Here is a 21,283-nt window from a genome sequence, read left to right as displayed (position 1 = left end):
AAATTTCAAGTTGAAAAGTTTAAATACAGGAATAAAAAGGATTCCCTTCTAATTGAAAGTGGGAAATAAGAGAAAAAAGATTGAGAACCTACTGTTTTAGACAAAGCTTTGGTTTTCCTCGAAATTATGATGCATAATAAGAATAATTATGATGAATGTTGCATCACCACTTATTTTTGTCTGTCGTTATAACGTAGCATCTGTGTCGACCAAGCGATATAAGTTGGTGAATAAAAATTCCACAGAAAAATATAACATGAACAACAAAAGTACACAACACAGGAAAAACATTTCAGAAAAATGCTAATTTTTTTCTTTAATCGCGAATATTGCATTAAAATAGAACGCCAGGTAAAGCATACATTTTTATTGATAAATTAATTTCGATGTTAGGGTTTAGTTAGTGAGAATTGATGAAAGAGCTTAACTTAACCTGTTCAATTTAAGAATCAGTGCCGTTATGATTTGTACGTCAGTAGGTATAATGGGTAGAAGCTGGAATTGCGAAAAACAACAAAAATGGATGGAGTTTCAAGATTATCCACAACACTGTCGAAAGGCGATCCGTCGTTTTGCTTCGGTGGAACGTTGGTTTGCTTATTACCAAGGCAGTAACTTCCTGTCACAACTTCGGCAAGAAACATGCATCGGTTGCCTTGTTGGTCTTGGGAGGTATAATCGTGCGAGTATTTGGCAGTCGTTGCGAAGTAAACTCCTCTGCCTTCCGCGGTTACTAGGCAAGCATAGTAATTAAACATTTTACTTGAGGATAACGAACTACAATTATGTCGAGAGCAGACGTCGTGGTTGTTTTAAACGTTTTTATCCCCGAAAAACGTTTTAGAGAGTTTAGTAGCAAAAAAACGGCATGCGTGTAAGTTTGAAGTGTCACACAACCTCGATATTAAGTAAACAAACCTCGGCCAGCACAAATTTTGTCGAACCCGTCTTTGATAATGTTGTCGCTCGTTTCTGCGTCTGTTCCATGGAAGAGTTCATTTGTTACCGGGAGGTTTTTCAGTTTAGTTTCAATTTTCTTTTTTTGAGCTTGAAATTGACTCCAAAGGGTTGGATTCTGTATTCGCTCCAACTGAAAAATTAGCTTGTCAAGTTTAAATAATACCATGTCCACATTGCACAAATATGCGCATAAGATCTATAGGCATAGGTTCTAAAAATAAATATTTCCTGCTTTGGTTTGATGAAACATAATTAAAAATTGCTTTTCGAAAAATTGACCTCTGTTCATTCTGGGTTCGAATGATCGCGCACCTTTTAGAACACAAAATAAAAATCTTTTAATAATGTGGAAAAAGCTCCGTAATCTTACTGTAACAACAGTCAAGTTCAGGGTTGCCGTAAATCGTTGAGTGTTGGTTAAATATTCGCTTGTGTTCCGTTGCACCTTCACTCGTTTCCAAATATCACCTTCCATATCCTCCCACGTATTTGGAATCGAAACTAAAACAAGGGAAGTACTTTATAAAAACTCAATATATGTTGTTGGACATTGGCTCCTTTCACGTAGAGCAGCAAGCTTTTCAGTCTGTGCATATAAAAAATGTTATATCTGATCAGAAAAATACTGTCATTATTGTGAAAGATGACATTAAATGTGCATGATTAATTAAGATGACCTAGCTGCACTAATTCCACATGAAGCTGCATTAATGAGACCTCATAGGTCGAAACGGTGGCCATCTGTCTGCAGCTCACAAAATTAAAGATAACGTTTCATCCTTTCTCAATGCAATAATTTTAAAGCTATTTCATCTAAATTGCTCCCGAAAACATCAATTAGCCTAGAAAAAAAAACGCGAGTTTGCGTCATTTGAACGCAACCTTGTAAATGTCTGCCATTTTTTTCATCCAAGGTTCGTAAAGAATTTGTAGGATCACCTAGCGCAGAGAAACGATCATCTCCATCTCCAAGTGGATAGAGAACTGCGAAATTATGCTATGCTGTAATAGTTGTATGGCAAAAAAGAAAATAACCACCACAAAAATATTAAAACGGACAAGGTTAATGTAAATAAAAAACCCATTTAGAATGCTCATATCTTTACGTGGATTTTTGCGTGCCCACATGTCATTGAGGGGAATGCATGGATTTAAGTTAGCTGGAGGATAGATTTCTTCCATTTTCTTCAGAGCATCCGAGGCATGTTGTTCTACCACCGCTGAAAGTTGCTCGTCTAGAAGTTCTTTCAACCTATCGCTTACTTCAGTCATCGTAGGGCGAGATGACGGGTTTTGATCCCAACACTGCTTCATCAATTCTTCAAGCTTCTCCACTATTTCCTTTTCACCATCATCGAGAGTTGCTTTCCAATTTCTGATTGCTTCACAATTGGGTCGAAGTCCATTTTTAATTTCGTCCAGTAAATCTGCTAGGTTTCCTGATCTGTAGGGAATTTCACGGGTGAGAACCATGTGCATTAAAATACCGAATGCATAAGTGTCCAACTCCTTTGTTGGTTTCATGCCAAGATCATTTAGTTTTTCCGGTGCTGTGTAGTATTGGGTGTATTGCGGATGTTTCTTCTTGCTTCTTCTTAAAGTAGTTACAGTAGTCGAGCTGGTTAAAGTGGCCAATTCAGCTGCACCGAAGTCGCATAATTTGCAAATCAACAACCCCGTTAAAAGGATGTTTTCCGGTTTTACGTCACCATGAACCAAGCGTTTGTCCAGAAAATTGTGACAACACGCCAAAGCCTTTGCAATGTTGGACAGCAACCAAACTCGCAGGACTACACTGAGGGGAATTCTCTTGTCGAGCAGGAGTACCCGGAGGTTTCCATTTTTGCAATATTCCATCACAATTCCCATGGCGAAATCTAATTTCACCCAGCCAAGAACACCCACTATGTTATTGTGATTTAATTTATTCAGATGGCCCATTTCCTCCCTTATTCTGCGAAAATCAACCACTGAATATCAATGCTTTAAACAACAGGGTGAAACGCATCAGCTTACGTATTTTCTACGAATGCCTTTTCTTGTGGTCCTCCGGTGACATGAAAGATTTTAACTGCAACGTACTTGTTTAAGACCCTGTGGTAGCCAAACCAGACCTGGCCAAACCCACCAGACCCCGCTTCATGATGGTCATTATCGAAATAAATATCTTTCGCATTCAACACGCTTAACTAAAAGGAATCACAGTATAAGCAAATTACACCAATACCTGACCCTATGTTTATATTGATACTTACTTCTTCTGTGGATGTCATTGTCCATTCAGCACCACATGTGCAGCAATGTTTCGTTGCTGTTTTATCGGAAATTGTCCCTCAAAACTTTGATTAGCGACAAAGCAAGCTCAGACGAATTGCCTTACTGCTAAATAGAAAAGTTTTGTCTGAAATTCAAAACAAAACACTTTTAACACATACAAGTTTGATACATACCTTGCACAAATGGCAAAATCAGTCACAAATAATGATTTTAAAGCCTAAAAACGAAGGGTTGCTGTTAACTTCTTGCTCGTTTAAATAACTCACTAAAACGCCCGTGTTCGTTGCCATTGTGCCTCCTATTAATAATTAGGCAATCTTGTTCAAATAAATGCGCAGTTAATAGCGAGCTTTTCCACTATAGCCTGGTCGCGGTCATCAAGGGATGCCTTCCAATGTGCGATTGTATCACAATTGGGTCGAAGCCCTTCCCTAATTTCGTTTAGTAATCCTGCATGGTCATCTGATCCACATGTGTAGGGATTTTCACGGGTGAGAACCATATGCAATAGAATAGCAAATGAGTAAATGTCCAACTCTTTTGTTGGCTTCATGGCAAGATCTTTTAGCTTTTCCGGTGCTGTGTAGTATGGGGTGTATTGAATTTTCTTCTTCTTACTCTTTTCTGGAGTAGGCACATTAATCGATGAGGTTAAGGTGGCCAATTCAGCTGTACCGAAATCGCACAATTTACAAATCAACAACCCCGTTAAAAGGAAGTTTTCTGGTTTTACGTCACCATGAACTAAGCGTTTATCCAAAAATCTGTGACAACACGCCAAAGCCTTTGCAATGTTAGACAGCAACCAAACGCGCAGGAATACGCTGAGTGGAATTCTCTTGTCGAGCAGGAGTACCCGGAGGTTTCCATTTTTGCAATATTCCATCACAATTCCCATGGCGAAATCTAATTTCACCCAGCCAAGAACACGCACTATGTTATTGTGATTTAATTTTTTCAGATGGCTCATTTCCTCCCTTATTCTGTAAAAATCAACCACTGAATATCAATTCTTTAAACAACAGGGTGAAACGCATCAGCTTACGTATTTTCTACGAATGCTTTTTCTTGTGGTCCTCCGGTGACAGAAAAGATTTTTACTGCAACGTACTTGTTTAAGACCCTGTGGAAGCCAAACCAGACCTGGCCAAAGCCACCAGACCCCGCTTCATGTTGGTCATTATCGAAATAAATATCTTTCGTGCTGAATTCCGTCAACTAAATAGAGAAAGAAGCACATTTAAAGCAAATCGGCCATATACATGATACTGGGTTTCATTAGGTTTCATACTTACACCCTTCGTCAACCAAGTACAGACAGGGTAAAGTAATATCAAATCGCACTAATAATTGATGTTTGATTTCGGTAAAATGAGTTTTTTTACTTACACCTTCAGTGGATGTCATTTCCTTCTGGTTGCCCAACGTGTTCAGTAAGTTTCAAAATCTTAATAAAATATTCACCTGGTTAGTTTTGCAATGCTATACATAGAGTGATCTGAAGAACTTTAACAATGTCAGTGACAAACTACATAAAAATGCTGCATTTTAGTTTGCATAGGTAACATGTTGTCTCCATGACTGAAAGCAGTGTTTCATTTGGTAGGCTACTGATCTGCTCGCCTCCGTCCTGTCTGTCAGTTGATTAGTAATATGACACTTAAGATAAGCATAGCTCATGTTAAATACATCATAAACATGTAGTTTAGCACATTTCTAACTTTGGCATGTTGGCTTGTTTTCAGAGTTATGTAACCTCTATTTGTAACCTGTTTTTAACCTGACGTATAGTTTCAATACAGCGAACCTTGCAGCGCAAACTATTAAAGACGCTTGACCCGATGAAAAATACACCTCTCACTCGGATAGGAACGAATTTCCTCCATGATTCATTCAAAGGCGGAAAACATTTGTTTACTATTGTGGCGCTTGCAGAAATAGAGTTTGCTTCACCGAACGGTTTCGGCGTGCACTAAGAACACTGTTGCATTTACTGTTTTGCGTCATATTTCACTACATGCGTCATTTGCTGCTTTGGAGAAAAGCTTTCAGGGGGCGCAAAAACGTGACCACTAGCTTGAATGTGTTGCACGTATCTGATATCTTTGTTCCTTCATCATCAGTAGTTTTTTCACCAAACTTTAGCCCTTTGTTTTTGTACTTTCGTTATTTTACACGCGTATTAAATTACTTTCTAACACCAGGTACACGGTACATATATTCCAAATTAGTTTCCTTGAGGCGGGTGTCCGGCAAGCTGATTGACAAGGGTCTTTCTGGTTGTTAAAAGATTCACTTGCACGTGTAGAGTTTCGTTTTTCAGTGTAACGGTACTCCAGAGTGGTTGAGTATCCAGAAGGAACAGATCCAAGAACCTAGAATCGTCATGTCACAACTAACTTTTCTGGCGGCCTATAATGTGGTCTTACGTAACTCTCTTAGCATCAAGTAATCGTATAGCCGTGACACCGCGCCAAGATAAGAGTTCGGTTACGGTGCTGCGTAATTGCTAATATTACCAAATAAAAGTTAATATGAAACACACTTGTTAGGTCGGACACCCATGCGGAGTTGGATCAGGAGAACTTCACGTGTGTGTTGCAGTGGCCTGGGATGGTAATAAGCTAATATATTGTTGTACAATCATCTCCAGCACAAGTTTATTGGCAGCAACAAGCGGTGAATGTCGGTTCCAGCGAATGCACACAAAGTTCACGGAGATTTTACCGTAAAGTACAACACACATGTAGTATTGAAGGAATGAGCCGCCTTTTATGTACAACAACTGCTAACATCAGCAGGCGAAGAAATGAAATCCAAGCAATCATTCTTCCCAAGTCTCCGAATTGTCCTGAAACGAAGGAAAATTCGTGATCAAAACCTAATCGATGACGAGCTTTATCATCCTTACGTCATCGTTGCTATCGTAATCGTCTGCGTCTTCGTCGTCGGAGATGACTTTGCGTGGACGGGAGGCTGCCTTGCGTCTGTATTGCTTCGGGGTTGGTGGGTCTTTGGGCACTCGGATTTTCACGCGCAGAGCTGTTGGTTTCAACGAAGTTAGACAAGTTATACACATTCAATACATCTTTAAACACTTAGAGGTCACGTTTTACATAGTAACGTGAGTGTTTCCCCTCAACGCATTAAATAGTATTGAGAGTTGAAGTAGTAATAAGTTCCCGTAGTATATAAGCTCACATATTTATTATTGTAAGGCAAGCTGAGCCCAACACAAGCCTACTGTATTGTGCTTGAGCAGCAACAGGCCCACACAATTGCATTCTTACTATTACACAACAAGTCTTATTATTACATGACATTTAAACTGGTGGTAGCTATGTGCGCCCTTTGTATTAAACCAGTTATTTTCGACCAGTGTCCCATGGAACACTCAGACAAACTAAAAACATTCTTGCGCAGCACGGAACACCGGTTGAAAATCACTGTAGAGTTAGTAAACCTCGTTTGGTTTAAAGCTGGTCCTTTCTCGTCATTTTCTATGTTTTCGGTGAAACATTTATAATGTGGGGTATCAATTATTATTAATTATAACACTCACATCGCGAGAAAGGTGGATTTTTGAACCAAGTGTTTACATTCAAGTGCGTATACTACTATATATGCTTGTGCAGTAATTCACTGCTTGTTCGTCAGCCCAGGACAAGGAGCGTCAGTTAAACATGATGGTTTCAATCAAATATCGGCTATAACTCTGTCCCTAATCAGAAATTTTTTTTTTAATTTTCCACTCATACGCCACGGACTCACGCTCGTCGTCTGAGTCTTTGTCATCTTCGTCTTCGCTCCTCGAAGCGTTCGGAGATTGTGATGTTGAAGCGTTAAAGCTATCATCTCCCAGTGTTCCGGATCCCTCTCCTTCCTCCGCCTCCAGAGAGGAGAGAATCCCGTTCTTCTCCAGCGTTTCGCGCGCGTACGTGAACACCGTGTTCAGCTTAATCGAATCCTCGTAGATCTGCAATAATTAATTTATCAACACGTGTTTACCATAAAGGTGTTTCCAATAGAAAAAAAATCAATTCAGGGCATGGCTTGTTTACCATAAACAGGTTTCCCGCAAAAAAAATGCGACAGACACTTGTATTTTGGGTAGTAAATTTAATGAAGAACACATGTAATTTTATGCTAAAACTATGCCGCAAATTCATACCGCTTTTGTCATTTTACATAGTACGAAAATAATTGCGTTTAGAACGCAGTAGGTGACAAAAAATTGGGTAATTTGAAATAATGTTGCATAAAACGCTACTTTTCGGACGGTTAGCAATCCCAAACTGAGGGAATTTATTTTATTGGAACTCACCAAGGAACCTTCCACGTTGTAAGCCTGGGTGTTCTGACACAACTGTACGAAGTCGCGTTCCAAGTCGTCGAAACTCCTGTATTTGTGTTGCCTTATGCGATCCCTTATTTTCTTGATGTCAACAGGCCTCTTGATCATTTCATAGTAATCTGGAAGTTCTTTGCGCGCGGGAAGTTGCAAGAACGGATCGCTCAATCGTCGACCGGTGCTGTTTCGCATTAAAATAATTATTATTGGAAACACTGTGCAAGGGATTTCTTGTCATCCATGATTGGCAAAATATTCTGCTTAAAACTTTTATTGCACTTGTCACTGTGGACTGTATTCCAGTTCAGCATTTCGTTTTGTTGCAGCATTGCGGTGCATAATCACAGATAACAAAACGTCGTTCTTACCTGTCCGTGTATCGGATCACGTGCTCAATAATTTTCTTCATCTGTTTTGTGAGTTTCGGTGGATTCGGGGTAGGTTTTTCCGCTGGAGGTCGCCCGCGTCGCTTCTTTACTGCAGTCTGACCTGCGAAACCCAAAAGGGATTATTATACTTTATTCAGCTTTTCAGCTGGCTGCATACAAGCCTTAATCCCATAAAACAATCTTGTATCCAGGCAACGCGATAGACACGTTCTAAAAAATATAATTACCACTGATACTACAGAAGAAATGCACAATTTAACCACTGACGAATTAGAAAATGGCATGTCAAGCATATACAGATTGGATTTTTTTATGCAAGGTACGTCTTAATCTCCAAAACCTAAATTTTCACACAAGCACCTTTTTCATCCTCGTCTCCTCGCTTCCTCTTCCTCTGCTTCTTGTTCTTCTTTTTCTCCTCCAGATCGTCCAGATCAATTCCGTCCTCGACAGCCTGACAACAAAAAGAATGACAGTAACCTCCCGGTGGAGATGACAGTGCAGTCATAACTGTTCAAATCCTAATACAGTCTCAATGCTGTGTGTTTGGTCAACAAGATTTTCTGCAAGAGTCACACCAATCTGCAGTGATGAGACCTTATATGTCGATACAGTGGCCATCTGTCTACAACTCACAGCTTTTATAGAGCTCTGCTCCGACTTTTCGCGAGTTTGCCTATCCTTAAACCCACTAGGGTCAGTATAAACTTGTTGAGGTGGCCGGAAGTTATTTGGGCGCTTTTTTATCACAGCTATAATATTGATAAATTGATCAAAGAAGCATTTATACTATTATGTCCAAGTGGTGCCACTTCCCTTAAACACATAAGCTAAACAAATAAATGATATTACCTTCTTTCTTCAGTGTACTTGCCTTGACCTAGTGTATTGAATCATGACAATATTGACCTTGTGGTCAATTGATACTGTCTGTAGTGCTGTGGTGTTTTGTTTAAATATATTCCAACTAACTTTACTCAGACATAATCGTTGGCATGACCGAATCAATGCCATTATTAACAGATCAATGGCAGCGAAAAATCTGACGCCAGGTTTAGGCTAACGTCCCTCACCATTCCACCCATTGCTACTGACGAAAAGGTCGCGCACTTACGGTAGGAGCTTTTTCCAATTATAAATCTTACCCTCAGCCATTCTTTGTCGGTGAGTGATTCGCTGTAATCCACCTCCTTCCTCACTCTCGATCCTCTTCCGAAGAGCTTGTCCGCCTCTTCCTCGTGGGTGAGCCGCACCACGTCCTCCGTGGATGTCAGGAGCCACGCCGGGAGTTCATCCTGGAAGAGGGAAGTTTTGCGCGTTAAAAGCCAAATTTTTAACCAAAAATTTTAATTTTAGGCAAAAATTTTAGTTTGAGGCAAATTTGTTTTGGAGAAGTGTACTTAGTAAAAAACACTATCTGGGCCTAAGAAGCGTATAAAACTGATCGTGGTTTAGATTACTAAGGTAATTGTATTCGCATAAATTGCACAGTGCACGTGGTGTCTAGGAAAGATTCGTATTCAACTTGGACATCTAATTAGAATACCAGCAGTTTGTTTTTTCTTTTTCTGTTGTATTTTTTTAGTTACATTACCTCTTCCATGAGTCTCGGTTTTCTGTTGGGGTCACGTGAGTCGGTTCGACGTCGGTCCATGTCCATTTGTTGGAAAAGTTCGAACTCTGGTTCCGAGCGTGCGATCATCTGATTCAACGTCTCGTCATCGTGAACCTCGTCCTCGTCCTGGTATTGTCATTTTTAGTTGGTTGGAATTTTAATATTTTTGCCCGCTGCCGATGTAGTTAATGCTTATGATGGACTGTGGAGAGCCGGTGAGAAAAGTTAGCAATAATTACAAAAAAATCGTTTTTGGTTCAGGTGAAGAGTTTTTGTTGTAAAAAGTTGATTAAATCGCATTGCTTATCAGAAGAGTGCTTTGAAAGAAACTATTTAAGAAATTAAGGGCCTTTTTTGTTGTGGTCCTCAAAACATTACAGGGTAACATATTTTAAATGAAGGATATTAGCTATAATTTATTTAAAAAAAACATCAAGATTTTACTTTAAACGGGTTCGGACTAAAATAATTGTGCGATCGGATCATAGTGAGCTGCAAAAAAACGCCACGGAGGAATCAACACAAAAAGTAACGTTTTGCTTTAATTTACACAAAGAATGCATTGTTTTTTACATAAACTTGCGAAACCGGGGAATTCAAACACTTACGTCATCAGTTGTACCGCGTTGCACCAATTCGAAGAGGAAAGCTCTCCTTTGGCTTCCGGTCGATTTCTGGTCGAACATACCGGCTTGGATGACTTTCTCGTCCACGTTAAGTTTGTATCTGACGTAAGAAGTAAGAAGTGTTTCGTAAACTGAACTGTGTTAGGTTTTGCGCTGGTGTGGGCCTGGTGGCGAAGGACACAAAAATCGCTTTTTGTTGTTGCAAACGCGGAAGGGTTAAAAGCGTCATTATTTGTGTAGGAGATTTTCTCCACAAAGTTGTAAAACAAACTTAGTCCATGGTTGTTGGAGTTGGTAGTATACAACACATATAAACTCCATTAAAGCCAAAACCTTTGAACGTGGATACAACCCTAAAACAAGTCTACCTTTCGGCAGTTATGAATTGTGTGAATAATCAAACATATTTTAAAGCCACATAGTAAACGTTTTTTCACGGCAAATAAACAAAACTGCGTTTTCTATTGTTATTATACAGCTTACGAAAAAGCCAGAGCATTCATTTAGGGGCATTCCCGAAATGGAAACCAACCTGGCTGCTGCGAGAATCTTTTCTTCGACCGAGTTTACAGTCATCAGACGTAAAACACGAACTTCGTTGGTTTGACCAATTCTGTGCGCCCTATCCTGGGCTTGTATATCCTGTATACAAACATTGTATCAGATCGAAATTTTCTTAAGTTGGATAGGGTTGACAGACTTCTCAGCCAAGTTAGATCCAAAACGATTTTTCATGGCAATCGGAGCGAGGTATGAAAAATCAAGCTCCCGTTGAGGTTTGAACTCACGACCCTTGGCTAACCAAGTTCACTGCTCTACCAACTGAGCTACCGGTTACTTAGGTTTAATATCAACGAAGATTAGCTTTTTTGGGTGCACAGGCAAGGTTACTACGTACCTGATGTGGATTCCAGTCGCTGTCATATATAATAACCGTGTCTGCTGCTTGCAGGTTTAAACCCAGACCCCCGGCTCTGGTCGACAAGAGAAAAATGAAATAGTCAGAATGTTTTGCCATAAACGCCTGCAACATCAGACCCCGGTCGTCAGACTTAGTGGAGCCGTCCAATCGCAGGTACTTGTATCCTAAAAGCAGAATGCAATAATTTGAAATGATTGTTTTGTTTTTTTTGATTCGGACGGCATTTTTCGCGTTTGCATTTGTGACGTCACAATAGCGTGTCAAAGTGAAAAAAGCGTTCAGGACCAAGCCGCATAAACCTTCAAAAAGACTAAGGAATAAAGGGTCTGTCGCACCTCTGTAAGCGAAATAGTCTTCAAGAATGGTCATTGTTGACGTCATCTGACAGAAAAGCAGCACGCGGTGGTTGCTAGTTTTTAACTTTGGAAGCAATCTGTCCAGTAGTTCGAACTTGCCGCATGTTCGGTACAAGTCGTTCCTGCGAAAAATGAGTTTCAATTAACATATTATCACCATCACAACCTTCCGGTCGAACTATACAAGGTAAGGCAAGCCCTTAATAATAAAGCTGAAAGTTAGAAGACTTTCATAAAACAAGTTGAAATCCCGCTAGTGACTTCACAATATCGTGGGCGACCGTAAAAATTTTCTTTACTAAGATCTCACAACAAATGTTTAACGAGTGCAATAGATCAGTGCATTCAAAACTTAACTTTGCGCACCAGGAAAAGTTAAAAAAATTTTACGGCCCAGTGATCTTGATCATATAAACTGAAACGTAATCAACGGAATACGACAAAAATGACATTTATAAGGAAAAAGTATGCATTTTGCACCAGAACAACTCCAATTTAAAGGTGAAAAGAATATGTTGAGGGGCCGGTAAACGGTTAAAAAACGCTACAATACAACATAGTATTTACCCGGTGACGATTCCGCCCGCTATCTTTAGATGTTCAGCCATCGATTCTTCGATGTGACGAAACATAAATGGGTGGTTGCAGATTTTCCGTAGTTGCATGATTGTGTTCATCAAAACCTTGGCTCCACCTTTTCCTTGTTTTCCTGTCGAGTGGATCAACGGTCTTGTCGACTAATGTACTTATATTTGTCTATAAACCCCAATTTGCCCTCGCTTTTATAAAAAAATAAACGATTGAAAATCATATCCTTTATATTTTATAGACCTATACGTTGCTATTACTTTGAATATTTATAGTTGAACATTAAACTATTGTGTGTAGCTACAATTGCACGAAGTACCTTTTTCTGAGCCGTCAGTAAGCACCAGGCCGTGTTGGTGCATGTGACAGTACAGGAGTCGCTGAAGAGCCGACATGTCGCATTTCACTACGTACTCAACCTGGTGAAATTACACAACATATGAAAGTTCACTTCACAAAACTCGAGCGTGCGATACTGTACTGTAAACTTGTTTTAAATAGAAGCTAATGCAAAACTTTTTTATGTGTATATTATGCAACAATTGCAGTGCCTATTTGTCGGTATAAGTTTAAACAACTGAACAACGTAATTATGAAAAATGCTTCAAGTTTCGAAAATGGGACAAAGGTTTTCTTCAAAACGAGAGACTCGCGGTTACGACAATGAGAATAAAAAGAGGTTTTGTGATCTTTTTTGATGAAATACCTTTTCTGGAAGTTGGTTTTCGACTTCCTTTTTAAGACGACGAAGCAGGAATGGCCGAAGAACTTTGTGCAGACGACGAATAATCAAAACTGTTTCTTCTTCGTTCAAATCGACCTAACATGCAAGGTCATGTAAATGTGTAATTGTTGCTATGTATGTTTTGTACAGAAATTATGGCTGTTGCATTTCTAATCAAACCTATTGTACCAAAACATGCGCTTTATTTATCAGCATTATAAAACCCTGAAGCTCCGGACAAATATATAAGTTTAAACGCGCTTATAAGGAATTATTTGAATGTGCCAGTTTCCGATAAAATAAAACACATGTTTTAGGGGATTTACAGCGGGTGTATTACTTGCAACATATACAAGCCAGCATTGATTTATCGCCAATGTCGAGAACAAATCATACCTTCTCGCCCGTCAGAGCAAAGGGGGCGTTGAACCATTGTTCGAATGTGGAGCAGCATTGGAAGATAGAGGGCAGAAGGAAATTGAGTAAAGCCCAGAGTTCGGGGAGTTTATTCTGCGACGGAATACAAACCGTTACCACAAGTTACGTCTTACCTCCAGACGCATCACTTACCTGAAGGGGAGTTCCCGTTAGCAGGAGTCGGTGAGGGCTCAGGTAATGAGTGTTTAGAACTTGTGTAAGTTTGCAATGGTGATTCTTCATACGGTGTCCCTCGTCCACAATCTGATATTTCCAGCGAATCTGTACCAAACGAATTGTAACAGTTTCGACAAAAAGCTGATATTTCTCGTAAGAAAGCAAGAAAACGTTGAACTAAAGATATGCATTATAAGAGACCTGTGCTAAGGTTAGCTGAGTAGCGACCAAAACGTCGAATTCGAATAACAAGTCATAGACTTAAAGATTTACATTAGTAAGATACAACGGGTTTAACAATAAAGAACACTGCTCAAAAAACAAAAAAACACATCGTTTTTTTCACATTATATATATGTTTTTGACTATATGCACTCTTTACGCATTGATAAAAACACAAGTCGTGCAATTTGTCACCTTGGATAAGACGTGCTTGTCCTTGATGATGTATTCGTACGTGGTGAGCACTGTGTGGAACTTGCCACCCCTCAGACTGAGGGAGAGAGTTTTGCGAACCTGTGGTGATCCTTTGTATGCAACTTTAATGACGCTGGGCGCCCATTTATCAAACTCCATCACCCAGTTGGAGAGTGTACTGTGTCAAAATGTTAAGTCATGTAAAGCAGCTGAATGATTAGGGTTTGGCTACCAATAATCACGGTATTGTACTACTATCAAATATTTGAACTGTTTCAACGTTCACACACTTTTTCACTGGCAAACAAACAAAAAAAAAAAATTATCGATTTTGTGTATGGATTTTTTCTTTAGGAATTGTTTTTACACTAAATATTTTTTTTAAATAACGGGCAGAAAATTTTTAAGGTAAATCAAGGTTTTCCGAACTGAGGGTTGCACGCCGCATTTTACGGACGTCACAAAGATTCAATGTTACACTAGTTATTTTAGTTAAATTTCACAAAGTTCACCCCTCCTGGGGAATTTTCAGTTGCTTCATTACAATTACATGTTGCAATAAAATACCTAAATATCACTGTCAAAAATGAGGGGTTGCAAAACATTTTACACGGTTAAAAATTGTCAGTGTGAAAAAGTTTGGGAACTCAAAACTAAATAACACAAATAAAACTTTTGATTTTATAGAATTGAAATAAGACTCACGAAAGTGGAACTATGATCAAATATGGTCCATTATCTTGTTTCTTCTCAACCAGATGAGTGATGAGGGCGATGGTTTGAATGGTTTTCCCCAATCCCATTTCGTCGGCAAGAATTCCGTTCAAGTTGTTGTTGTAAAGCGATACAAGCCATTCCAGTCCCTTCAACTGTCAAAAGGACAAAGAGGATTTTAATTAAGAAAGCCCAAGCTGAGATGCTGAACGTTTTAAACACAACTGTGTTCATTATCAGTGCCAACCATTGAATGCAAAGCAGCGGAATGTAAGAAGTAACTTTTCATGCACCAACAAAATACATACTTTGTAATTGCGGTTGCATGTGGTCTATTGGTGATAATTATTCATTGCAAGTTTAATATATAGCTGCTTAGTTTAATATGTTAATCTAGAAATTTACTAAAAAGTTGAAACACAACACATTGTGTAGCAGGTAATATGTTCTCTCTAATGCTACGGGACCATGCTTTCATCCAGTATATTTTGCTAAAAACATTAAAAAATACATTGTTTTGCTAAATTATCACCCATACTAAGCTAGAACAAGATAATGACTCCAATTGGACAAAACTACAGCAACGTTTATTCAAGAACACATTGATTAAAACTTCCTCCACAACTTAATAAAATCATACCTGGTATTCCTTTAGCGTTCCATTCGTTAGCATCTTCGGCTGTTCTGTAATTTGCTCGCTAATATTGTGGGCGATCGCATAGTAAGTGTTGGTGTCATATGTAGTATACTCGTCATCCACGTTGCTCTGCAGAAAATGGAAATATTTGAAAGCCCCAATGGTTGGCACCAAACAGTATTGGCAAGCTGCAAGTATGGCTAAAAATACCAACAATAGTCCTAATTTTAGTCAAACATTTTCCATAGGTTTTAAACAATTGCTCGATATGAGGTGACATAGAAATCTTACAATATCGTCCAAAGTGGGTTCATCCCCTTCTTCATTTCCTGCTTCTTTCTTTCCCTCACCAGCTTCATCCTGACAATAATATGTTTTAAACTCCACCGTCCAATTCATGCTGTTTTAAACTTTTAGACTATTTCATGCAGAAAAAGTCACAACAAATACTTCATGTAGAACAAGATCTGTGGCCAATCTAATTGATTGTTTTAAACAGGCGACGTTATTGAACAAAAATAGTTAAGATACTTTTTCACAAACATATTCCTCAGAAGGTTGTTAACATTTAGGTCACATATTAGTCAAAGAGTTTGTTTATATTTTATTTTTTATTACCCCATCATCTTCGTCATCATCATCATCACTTTCAGCACGGGGAACCACCTGAAAACATAAAATGTATTCACTCAAAAATATGTGACCAGTTCATACGACATTAAGATGGGTAAAGAGGATCGAGTATAAACTTTGTTGGTCTAAGTCATTTTTGTGAATATTATGTTACTGGACAAGACAGGGATTGTGTTTCATATCATACTGGTCAGCATTTGGGAACATGTTTTAAATAAGACAACAAAGCCATAACCAATGAGTTTACATGTAACATACCTCAAAGTTTGGATGCATCTCAAGCCATGCTTCTAAATTTGATCGTTTCGGAGCCCGTTCTCCCTGCAGCACTTCTCCTGTGTCAATATTTTTCACCTCCACATGTCGGTCGGTTTCCGAGTTTGAATCATCAACCTAACGATAAATTTGGTTTAATTTACTTTTGGCACTAAATCACTTGTTACCAAATCAAGAAACTTTGCCGGATTATAACACCTTTAGGAATTTATAAACATTTAGATCAGTGTTTCCCAACCCATGGCAAGCGTACCACTAGTGGACGACATTCCAGGTGGCACATGAGCACTCCGTATTTGCGGATATAGTTTGAATTAAAAAACATTTTAATTGTAAAATTTAAAAAAAGTAATTTGTTACTTCGTCCCCCTAGGTTACTTCGTAACACTCAACTAGGTGGTACGCGTCAAATTGTTTTAATTCCAAGAGGTATGCAACCACAAAAAGGTTGGGAATCACTGATTTACAATATACACAGTGACTTAATGAATCATGACTGTAAAAACAACAGCATTTTTGGTAATATAATTTGTAGAAAGGGCAACATAATTTTTTTTGTGATACAGTTTGCAGATTATTTTACTCACAGATCTTTTCTTCTTTTTCTTTCCAGTCCCCTTCTTCTTTGCAAGAGCGAGTTTGTGTTCCTTTACCAACTTCACGATGTTTCTGATGTATTCGTCAGTTTGTTTGAGCAAGTAAGCGAGACGACGATCTTTCTTTTCGTCAATCAGTTTTCTGTAACCTTCCTCATCTTCAGCCTTGAAATGAAAACATCTTGATTTTCAACGAAACATGAAAGAAAAATTCACTAAACCAAATCCTAAGGGAAAGTGTGTTTTCCAAGAAATTTGGACAATTAATACTCATAAATTACACAACACTGCTTGAAATCAATTGCGTATCTACAATACAAAATCTTTCAAAAATATTATGAAATGTATTTTTTATCAATGTATTATACATTCATTGAGTACAAGCATGCATTAAATCTATAAGTGACCAAATAGAGTTTTTATCAAATAAACAGAGCAACATTTTGTTAATCCTAACCATCAGTCTCCTCATTCTCTCTTTTTCAATTCTCTCCTCCTCCTTGCGTTGTTCACGTTCAGTGTTGGCGTGGTACATAAGCACAGCCTTGTTCAGTTTACCAATCTAAAAAAACACAAACTTAATGCCATTATATTTATTCACACACTATATTTTAGTAAAATCATCTTTAGGTAAATCAAGCTTTTGTTTGTAAAAGTAAACAATCATTTAACAAAGCCAACTACAGTAAGACTTGGTACACGTCTTTATCCTACCTTTTGTGTATTGTTTCTATGAAAGTCCTTAAGCTCCTTGCCATGTTGGAGGACGCTCTGCAGGAAGTCATGATGTTTCTGCTTCCTCTTCTTTTCAGCTTCCATCTTTTGAGCTTTTTCAAGTTTTTCAGTTACCCGAGCCTCTCTAATGGTCTGCAACAGAGCAAAAATAGGTTCCAAAACTCATCTTCTGACATATTATGTGTACAAAAGTAACTTTTGGGCAGTATAGTTACTGTAAATATATATACATGAATATATTTTTTTTAACAACAGAAACACAGCCTGGAATCATACAATATTTTTCCATACAGTGCTGTAACTTAATTCATTGCAGCTGGTTTTTTACCTGTCGCTTTACTCTCTTGTATGCTTTAGCATTTAGTGCAGTTTCAAGGGTAGTATCACGTCGCATTGCACTCAACACTTCTTGTCGCAACTGCTTCTGAAAACCTGTGGATGTTTTTTTTTAATTTACCGAGCTTTGATCATGCCTCGCCAAAAATCCACAAATTTTTTAAACAAACATCTGTATAACAATACATAAAGATGGCAAAAAAATATAACATAAAGCACACCATAATACCCCTGCCACAAATGTTTTGCGAAATTTATGTTTACCGAGCATTCTGAGAGCTTTAAGCTCAATGGTGGCCTTGATTCTCAAATCATCAGCTATGTTTGCGGGCATGTTTTCCAATTCAATAATGCGTTGTGCAATTCTTGCTTCAATTCTGCCAAAGTTTAAACACATTTCTTAAAAATGCAAATTTTTAACACTTAATGAGTAACAGATTACGCACAATCGACAACAAACATTTTTCAGTCATGTTGCACACACAAACTTTTAAATTCAATGCTTTGTACCTGTTTTCCCTTTCGTGCAGAAGAATATTTGGATCAATTCCCTCGGGTTTTCGAGTTGGGGCAAGTTTGTTGGTTTTGGGTGGACACTGAAGTAGGGTGGCCAAGTCTTGTGGTAAAGCTGGTGATGCTGATTTCTGTGTAATGACATAATAGCATTGGTCACTAAAAACTGCCTTTTTTTTCAAAAAAACTCATAAATATACATAATTATGATAAGCAATGTGGAGCCAATAATATGAATTGTGTATAAGCTGCAGACATATTGCCACTGTTTCGACGTAAAAGGTACATAATTATGTTTGGTCATCCGAAGCATTATGAAGACAAAGACTATATATATACTTATATCGAAATAAATACAATAAAACGTACTGCAACAGTCTCTGTGCTGCCAGAACCTTGAGAAACAGAAGCAGGTTTTTCTGACTCCTTTTGCCCTGGTTGAGTGACCACACCTAGATTTGATGTAATTATAAATGCAAAGTCTCCTACGACATGTTTTGTTGCAAGTTTGCAGACATTAAACAGTGTCAAATTGAAGTTGGAAAGGGAAAGCTAAAGCTAGTATGCTACTCAGATGTTTCAAACACTACATCACCAGGGATAGAAAGGCTAAGTTACAGCAGAGGTAAGCAATAATTAATACATGTAAATAATTTCAATAATATGGGCACTTAACAAACAAATATAAGCAAATCTGGAACTCTGGGACATGCTATGGACTAAAACCTGGTTGTTGGGTGCCAGCAACACGTTTTCCTAGAGTTGCTTGCATCAGCTGGTCTGGAACCAACTGTTGTCTTGCCAGCATCTTGTAAGCCACAATTTGTGCTCGGAGCTGGTAAAGTTGTGTATTGGAAAAGACATTTGGCCCAGACCTACAAAATTAAATAGGGATGTAGTGGTGCAGTGAGAAAGTAATATAAGATTTGACGGTGCATACTTGGGTGGTGTCACTGATTCCGAGCTTGTAGCTGGTGCTGGGTTGCCTGCCTGGCTAACTGGAAGGGAAGTATTGGCAATTGATGAAGGAGCTGTGCTACCTAAAATAATCAAGCTTAGGATATTAAATACGAAATAATAATAAAAGCAAATGGAAATGTTTAGCAAACAACGTTATTGATCTAACTGTGCCATCTGAGAATTTAATGCATTGTATCGGCCAGTGCCAAATTTTTTCCTCAAACAATTTGTATATAAATAACATGTTTGACAAATTAAAAACAAATACACATGGCAGACATGTCAAAAGCATTATTTTGAACCAATTGCAAAATCTATTACAACAATACTTAAATGTTTACTTGGGTCAGCGGTGCTGGGTAATGTTTGAGGAGCAGCCTGGGTTGTGTTAGATGGAGGATCCTTGAGAGAAATAGTATGTTGTTATGATGTGCATGTGCAGGATTGAGGAACAGACATACAAGTCTACTTTAGCAGTGTTAATGAATTTACTGGCTGATAGGTAGCTTCTTTTAGTGGCCATAAGCATTATGACTAGATTCTTAATCAACCTGAAATTGTTTTCTTTGCTTCAACAAGTTAACAAGTTGGTGGTATCTTGGGTCATTTGTCATTCCCTTGGCTTTCATTGATTCAATTGCCTGCAACAAATTAATCCCATTTTTAACAAACAGAAAGTGCCAAAGTTGAACATAGAAAAATGTTCTCTCATTTTTGTGATACATATGCAAATGTGTTTTTTTTTCATGATAATTACCTGTTTTAAGGAGTCTGTGCTTTCAGTGTATGGCCCTGTCTGTTCTCGACCACTATTGGTTTGAACATCAGTCGTCGATGAAATGTTACCAGCATATGTATTCACCAAAGTGCTGTTTGCTGGTGCAGGGTTTGGTTGTGTATAAGGACCTAAAAATAATTGAAAAAATATTATGCTTGCTAAAATGATGAATAACATAAGGTGGAATTGCCTATGAATTGCTATAACATTAGTATATACATCTTTGCAACTGTAAAGTCAAGCCCAAAACAACAACACCAAATTACCTGTCATTGAAGCTGTTTGATAAGGTTGCTGCACATATGGTTGCCCTCTATTAGGAACAGTTTCGCCACTCTGTTGCATTGGTGGTGGAGGGACTGGTTGGTTTGTGTTTGTTGATGCCATGGGTGGATAACCAGCATAGGAAGGTGCTGTCATTGGGTTTGAAGCTACAGGAGTAGCAGCAGCTTCAGAATTCTCAGACATTTTTGTCACTTTGTCATCACTATTCCATACACAAGTTCTGTTTTCAGGGTTAAATTTAGAGTTAAAACTGTACATAATACATAAAAAGCATGTGATGTTGATGGACATTTTGTTTTAAATTTGTTATCAATCAACTAGAATTGTTTTGTATCAGAAAACGGGTAAAGCACAACTGAACACGTTTTGTCTCTTTTTTATTTTACGTGTCAAAAATACAACAAATGACTGCCGGCTTGACGTTTTATTGTTGTACGCTGTACGCAAAATAGGGACCTTTGTCACTTTTGATAGCGCACATTAGCTGTGACGTAACAGTCCCGGTTGCGCCACTTAAAGACTAAACTAAATCAAATTCATCATGCAATAATGCATGCATAAACTTTTACGGCGCACTGCAACAATAGCGCTTTTCATTGTCTGGATGACTAGCATGGGGGAAAAGAAAAATGTCGCATCTGCCGCTAAACGGCAGCAAAGATGTTATTGATCCAAGCTGATGCTGATTGAACCGGGCGAGTGATGATTGGCAGCATTGGCCAAGCGCCCGACCCGTATACCAAGAAGAAAAAATATGATCGGTATTCGTGCCCAGGCCATCCTGGGTTCCCGGTCATGTAAACAGGCCTAGTTACAGAATAAACTTGCCTTCATACGTTGTAACTTAAACCCGGAAAAACTTCAACTGAAGGATTGGAAAAGTCCATTACCTCCCAAATAAAAGCATAAATGTTAATTATGAATTATTTTGCATCAAATACGGGCTCGCGGTATTTACAGTGGAAATGTTTGCTTACGGAGCATATGGTAAAATAACGAAA

At 38.4% G+C, this 21,283-nt stretch overlaps 3 protein-coding genes across 3 annotated transcripts; all 3 read right to left on the bottom strand.

Annotated features, from left to right (window-relative positions):
- Positions 1 to 129: 129 nt before the first annotated feature.
- On the bottom strand, positions 130 to 3,333 carry LOC145910015 (receptor-interacting serine/threonine-protein kinase 1-like). Its single transcript, XM_082997142.1, has 7 exons — positions 3,216 to 3,333; positions 2,977 to 3,149; positions 2,067 to 2,914; positions 1,843 to 1,944; positions 1,331 to 1,461; positions 919 to 1,090; positions 130 to 733 (listed from the first exon to the last, which is right to left on the bottom strand). The coding sequence occupies exons 1-7, from the start codon at positions 3,231 to 3,233 to the stop codon at positions 459 to 461; spliced, it is 1,719 nt and encodes a 572-aa protein (XP_082853268.1). The 5' UTR covers positions 3,234 to 3,333; the 3' UTR covers positions 130 to 458.
- Positions 3,334 to 3,559: 226 nt separating this feature from the next.
- On the bottom strand, positions 3,560 to 4,736 carry LOC145897221 (receptor-interacting serine/threonine-protein kinase 1-like). The gene is made up of 3 exons (XM_082985454.1): positions 4,627 to 4,736; positions 4,283 to 4,455; positions 3,560 to 4,220 (listed from the first exon to the last, which is right to left on the bottom strand). The coding sequence occupies exons 1-3, from the start codon at positions 4,642 to 4,644 to the stop codon at positions 3,560 to 3,562; spliced, it is 852 nt and encodes a 283-aa protein (XP_082841580.1). The 5' UTR covers positions 4,645 to 4,736.
- Positions 4,737 to 5,892: 1,156 nt separating this feature from the next.
- On the bottom strand, positions 5,893 to 20,528 carry LOC145911473 (SWI/SNF-related matrix-associated actin-dependent regulator of chromatin subfamily A member 4-like). Its single transcript, XM_082998829.1, has 36 exons — positions 20,264 to 20,528; positions 19,977 to 20,125; positions 19,771 to 19,860; positions 19,561 to 19,621; positions 19,200 to 19,299; positions 18,986 to 19,134; positions 18,629 to 18,711; positions 18,257 to 18,390; positions 18,011 to 18,123; positions 17,739 to 17,842; positions 17,390 to 17,542; positions 17,133 to 17,237; positions 16,667 to 16,840; positions 16,062 to 16,196; positions 15,789 to 15,836; positions 15,462 to 15,530; positions 15,174 to 15,299; positions 14,525 to 14,688; positions 13,820 to 13,997; positions 13,379 to 13,507; positions 13,205 to 13,318; positions 12,791 to 12,904; positions 12,404 to 12,503; positions 12,064 to 12,205; positions 11,476 to 11,618; positions 11,117 to 11,304; positions 10,751 to 10,860; positions 10,201 to 10,318; positions 9,572 to 9,718; positions 9,123 to 9,272; positions 8,330 to 8,431; positions 7,957 to 8,072; positions 7,562 to 7,769; positions 7,009 to 7,213; positions 6,149 to 6,279; positions 5,893 to 6,088 (listed from the first exon to the last, which is right to left on the bottom strand). Exons 1-36 carry the CDS (start codon positions 20,463 to 20,465, stop codon positions 6,062 to 6,064), a joined length of 4,581 nt encoding a protein of 1,526 aa, XP_082854955.1. The 5' UTR covers positions 20,466 to 20,528; the 3' UTR covers positions 5,893 to 6,061.
- Positions 20,529 to 21,283: the final 755 nt, after the last annotated feature.

Source organism: Ascidia mentula, chromosome 1 (genome assembly GCF_947561715.1).
Source record: "Ascidia mentula chromosome 1, kaAscMent1.1, whole genome shotgun sequence".
Classification (NCBI taxonomy): Eukaryota; Metazoa; Chordata; class Ascidiacea; order Phlebobranchia; family Ascidiidae; genus Ascidia; species Ascidia mentula.
The sequence above is the reverse complement of the archived record's forward strand: the minus strand, read 5'-3'. Positions and strand labels throughout refer to the sequence as shown.